A 4,825-nucleotide genomic window follows, 5' to 3' on the forward strand; every position below is an offset into this window, starting at 1 on the left:
CCCTGCGGTGTGACTTGACGGAGTTGAGCGAGAGAGACAGACAGCCAGGCGCCTGCCTTTGAGAGAAAGGAAGCTACGCAAGGACATGCATGCACAGACGGACGTCGGGTCGTGGGGCCAAAACAAGCTGCAGTGCCTTTGTCCTCTCTGTTTTTCCTTTTTCTTTTCTTTACACGAACCTTTTCCCTCGCAGCGTATATCGTTGCCGTTAGCAGCATGTCGGGTCGCCGGTTGCGACATCTGGCCATGCATTTCGTAGCAACACAACCGTGCCGACGTCAATCGAAACTTGGCTAAATCTTAGTCGACTGAGTTTAGCCGGGCCCTTAATAAAATATAGAAAGGTATGAAATATTGGGTTTGAGAGGTAGGGGATGTGCATATCCGATCTAAAAACGCGGCTTGTGTGGCTACAAACTTTTACTTGTAGAACAAGTATATATATTTTTTGGTTATATCCACCCAAAAAGATAGTTCTAAATTCTCTGAACTATATTCTTGAAAAGGCTTTCACCCACAAACGAACGAACAGATATTATAAGTTGATTATAACATCCTTATACAAGCAGGTCAAAAGAAAAAGGAGACAGTACCCAAGCAAGTTGCACAAGTGCAACTGACCTAACACTGACCATTACCCCCCGCAAAAGAAAAAACTAACACTGGTCATGAGAAATATGAGATGGCACACCTGACGAGAGACAATTAAAACTACCAAAGAAGAATGAAACTGCGACATCTTGAGAAACCACGAGACATCATAGTACAGAATACACCGAGCCATCTCCAGAAGCGGCTGGCTTGCCATTTAGATTGTCCTCTCACTCTAGACCATAGACTGTCAATACCGTGAGTCGATAAGAAATACCAAGAACAGAGACCAAGGGGACATGTGCACAAGATAGAAGACCAGCAGGACCACCCTACACAAGATAGAGTACATGTTAGGAAGATGGCAAGCCTGAAGCCCATCGACCATGTGCAATCGAAAGGTGCCGGGGCCCGCTACGAAGCCCTCAAGAAGGTGATGTCGAGTTCGATAGGACGGACTAGGGTCTTCACCCTTGAACCCTGTCATCGTAATTTTTTCTGAAACATAAAAGTATTAATTTGAATTTTTCAAAATTAACGACTCCATGTAGCTCAACCTCTGTTTCACATTTTTGTACTATTAGTATGTACTAACTTTAATATTGTTTCCTACATATTTTCAAAACTAGTTCGTGTGCATTCTATGACATGCATATTAAAGTTTCAATTCTTTTAAACAACCTGCTATATGTTTTAATATGAAAGATTCCAAAACCTTTGCAAAACCTATTAGGGCATTCCAACGGAAATAGCGCAAAACAGACACCACAAACGTCCGCGGACGTGTCCGCAGACAGCTTTGCGGGAAGCAACCATCCAGCGTTAATTATCAAATGTCTGCCTAAATTTCTCTCGCATTTCATCGAATATTTGATATATGGCAGTGCCCACGCAACACTGATGCCGTACGCCCACTTGCCGGCCCCCTTCGAGCACACCGTTGCGAGGTTGTACGCCCTACAGTACCCGACCCACTCATGGTGCTGCGCAACAACACTTGGGTCGAATGCGGCCTACCATGCCGGAGTAGGCGACTGGGTCGAATGCTAGGTTTCACGACTCACGCTCACCCTCCTGCTCACGCGACTCATGACTCGCACTCACCCTCTGCAGTGAGGTGCGCGTGCCCTACAAGATCGGCTCTGGCCCGACACGCACTTCACCGCCGATACGGCCGCGCACAGATGACACCTCGATGCTCGTGACGGATGGGTCCCATTTGTAAGTGGACGCATGACAAAGAAAAACGACAAGATCAGCTGGCCAGCTATTTTTTTAATATGTCCTAAAACTTTGGTTCAATTGAGCCAAAAGAATCCCAAGGTTAGTATTGAGTACATGTACGATTTACTGGAATGGTTTCACATTTTCCTAAAAAGTTTGATTTTGAATAAAAAAGAATGAGCTAACTAAAATTAACAATATCTCCCAAATTTCTTTCAAATGAGTTGAGCTTTTCAGATCAGTTTTGGATACATTTATGGTTTACTAGTTTTTTAGAATATTTAATTTTGAATCAAATCTGAAAGAAACAACAAAACCTTCCAATATTTACCAACCATTGATCCAAATTAGCTGTTTTAAAATAGTACTGGATGTCAGGTACTGGATTTTTTTAGGTTTTTTTGAAATATTTGGATTTTGAGTCAAAAATATGAACGGGCCAGTTGACACTGCAATCAGATGTCCTCGGTTTGACCTGCTGGCTGGTTTCTTTGTCACAGTGTACATACAAGCAGGACTCACTCGTGAAAGTCACATCAACATATCTAAACACTGGGTTAGAGTTAGCTTCAACGAATTACAACCGCATGTGTTGTTTTGTGCAACAAATCTATAGAGCAGGTGTTTTGTGCAAAATTGAAACAAATAGTTGACGATTTGTGTAATTTACTCTGCACATGGGTGATGTACATAAACGATAAGAGAAAAAGAAAACGAAAAATGGTACTAGTACCAATAGCGTGTGCACTTTTGTCCGCAAGTTCATCTACCCGCTGCAGTTGCAGCCTCGCAGGACAGGACAGCGAGCAGGAGGCGCGCTCCGGGACGACAAGCGTCACCACGCCAGCCGGCCGGCAGGAGCACCGGCGCGCACCATGCCTTCCTCTCCCTCCGCCAACCCGGGCCACGGCGTCGCCACCGCTGCCGCGGCGTCCAGGTCCACGGACCCCAAGGGCTTCGCCTCGTTCCTGCGCACCCAGGACGAGGTCGACGCGCTCTGCGAGGAGTACGGGGTACCCAAGGATCAGTACACCGCGCGCCCCGCCGGAGACCTTTGCGCGAACTCCACGCCGCCGCCGGGGGCCATCTGCGTGTACGCGCGCGCGCTGGAGGCCGGGATGCGCGTCCCGCTGCACGGTTTCTTCCTCGAGGCGCTCGCGCACTTCGGCATCGCGCCGGCCCAGCTCACGCCCAACGGGTGGCGCATCATGACGGGCTTCCACGCGCTCTGCCGCTCGACCGGCGTGCCGCCGTCGCTCGCGGTGTTCCGGCGTTTCTTCCGGCTGTCCGTCGTCCCCCACGAGCACAAAAAAGGCTGGTGTTTTCTCCGATCTAGGGACAACTCCGGCTTGCGCTTCACCGGGATGCCGCATCCGTATTCCATTTCTTTAATGGACTGGAAACACGACTTCTTCTTCCTCTGGTCGCCGGAGCCGTGGCCTTGCGCCGTGGAGTGGGGCGAGCCCAATAGCTCACTCATGATGCCGGTGCTAACCGGTGAGGAAAATGAATGGGCGGCCAAATTGCTGCGTGCTTACGGTGGCGCGCCCGTTGATCTCCGCAGCAGCAACCTTGTCGCCGCATCGCCGCCGCCGCCTACTTCCAGTTCCAAAGGTATGTCAAGTCTCAACACCGAAATCCCTCTGATTCCCCTGTTTCATTGAGCGCTGATGTTGCTCTTGTGTACAGGCATGTATCCCTCTGTCCATGACAGGATGAAGACGAAGCTCGAGAAGATGGCGGCCGCGCGAGCGTCGGCGTCGGCAAAGAAGAGGACTCGGGAGGAAGCCAACGGCGAGGAGGAGGTTCCGCCTCTTTCAGCGCTGAGCACGCCACCGCCGGGGAAGCCACAACACTTGCTCAGCAGGCACGACGGAGACGGCACGGACTGGGAGGCTGCACGGGAACTCCTGCAGGGCCGCGCCGTCACGACGCCGCTGGGGCGCGCACTCGCGGCGAACGAGCCTTCCGAAGTCGTCAAGTCGAGCTACGCTGCGATTCTGCAGGTATGCCAGCAAATTCAATGGCAAATTGTTCCATCGGTAGGCGCGGACTCTGATCGATCGCGTTCTTTGTGTTCAGGCCGCCAACTACGCGTCCTTCTCCTTCCGGTTCGCGCTCGAGCTGGAGGAGAAGCTGGCGGCCAGCGAGCGCGAGGCCGCGGCGCTGCGGGAGCAGCTGGAGGAGGCAAAGGCCGAGCTCGAGGCGGCAGAAGGGAAGCAAGCAAAGGCGGCGAGGCCGGAGCTCGAGAAGGCGAAAGGCTGGCTCGCCGTGGCGAAGCGTGCTGGGGAGGCGCAGGCCGAGCTCGCCGCGGCTCGGGCAGAGGCGGTGAAGAAGAGGGCCGAGCTCGCCGCGTTGAAGCGGGCCGCGGAGGCGGAGGCGGAGAAGGCAAAGGCCGAGCTCGCCGCGGCGGAGGCGGAGGCGGCGCAGCGGCTTATGGCGTCGGAGGAGGACGTGCTGCGGCGCGCGGAGCACGCGCTGGAGGGGTACGAGCGCTGGCGAAGCCGTCACGCTCCGGCAACATCGCTTGAGTAGCTCGTCGAGGGATCTCGCTAGATGCATGGCTCGTCGGCAACATCGCTGGAGATCACAAACAAATTTTCGGTTGATCGATCGATTCTATGCGCTCTGTTGACTTTTTTAGGAGTAACTTTTTTTTCGAGTAACTTTTTATAGCTGCAGTTCCTTGTGATATGGAGTAGTACATTGCAGCATATGTGATTTCCTACCCTAAAGAAACCCTTAGGCCTCGTTTGATATAGAGGGATTTCCAGCCCCAGAGGGGAAGGGGATTTCAGAGGATTGGATGAATCCCTCTCTTCCACCCAATCCCCTCAAATCCCTTTGAATCATCAATCCCCCTCCAATCAACATATTTCAGAGGAGTTTGGCTAGTAGTGCCTTTTCCTCCCGTCTCTCGTTGGAGGAGTTGCTGCGAGGAGCGGAGACAAAGGGGCTGCGAGCCGGCGAAATCTCGTTCCGCGAGGGGCTACGAGAGGTTGCTGAGCCG

General features: G+C 52.2%; 1 protein-coding gene across 1 annotated transcript; it reads left to right on the plus strand.

Annotated features, from left to right (window-relative positions):
- The first annotated feature begins 2,611 nt into the window (after positions 1 to 2,611).
- On the plus strand, positions 2,612 to 4,614 carry LOC119339032. The gene is made up of 3 exons (XM_037611216.1): positions 2,612 to 3,429; positions 3,505 to 3,821; positions 3,898 to 4,614. Exons 1-3 carry the CDS (start codon positions 2,691 to 2,693, stop codon positions 4,348 to 4,350), a joined length of 1,509 nt encoding a protein of 502 aa, XP_037467113.1. The 5' UTR covers positions 2,612 to 2,690; the 3' UTR covers positions 4,351 to 4,614.
- Positions 4,615 to 4,825: the final 211 nt, after the last annotated feature.

The sequence above is a fragment of the Triticum dicoccoides genome, chromosome 7B, assembly GCF_002162155.2.
Source record: "Triticum dicoccoides isolate Atlit2015 ecotype Zavitan chromosome 7B, WEW_v2.0, whole genome shotgun sequence".
Taxonomy (NCBI): Eukaryota; Viridiplantae; Streptophyta; class Magnoliopsida; order Poales; family Poaceae; genus Triticum; species Triticum dicoccoides.

What these genes read in the sequence shown, in the direction of transcription:
- LOC119339032 (XM_037611216.1), top strand. Translation starts at nt 2,691, where the DNA reads ATGCCTTCCTCTCCCTCCGCCAACCCGGGCCACGGCGTCGCCACCGCT. An exon ending in GCCTACTTCCAGTTCCAAAG is followed by an intron (nt 3,430 to 3,504) that starts GTATGTCAAGTC and finishes TCTTGTGTACAG; the next exon opens with GCATGTATCCCTCTGTCCAT. An exon ending in GCTACGCTGCGATTCTGCAG is followed by an intron (nt 3,822 to 3,897) that starts GTATGCCAGCAA and finishes CTTTGTGTTCAG; the next exon opens with GCCGCCAACTACGCGTCCTT.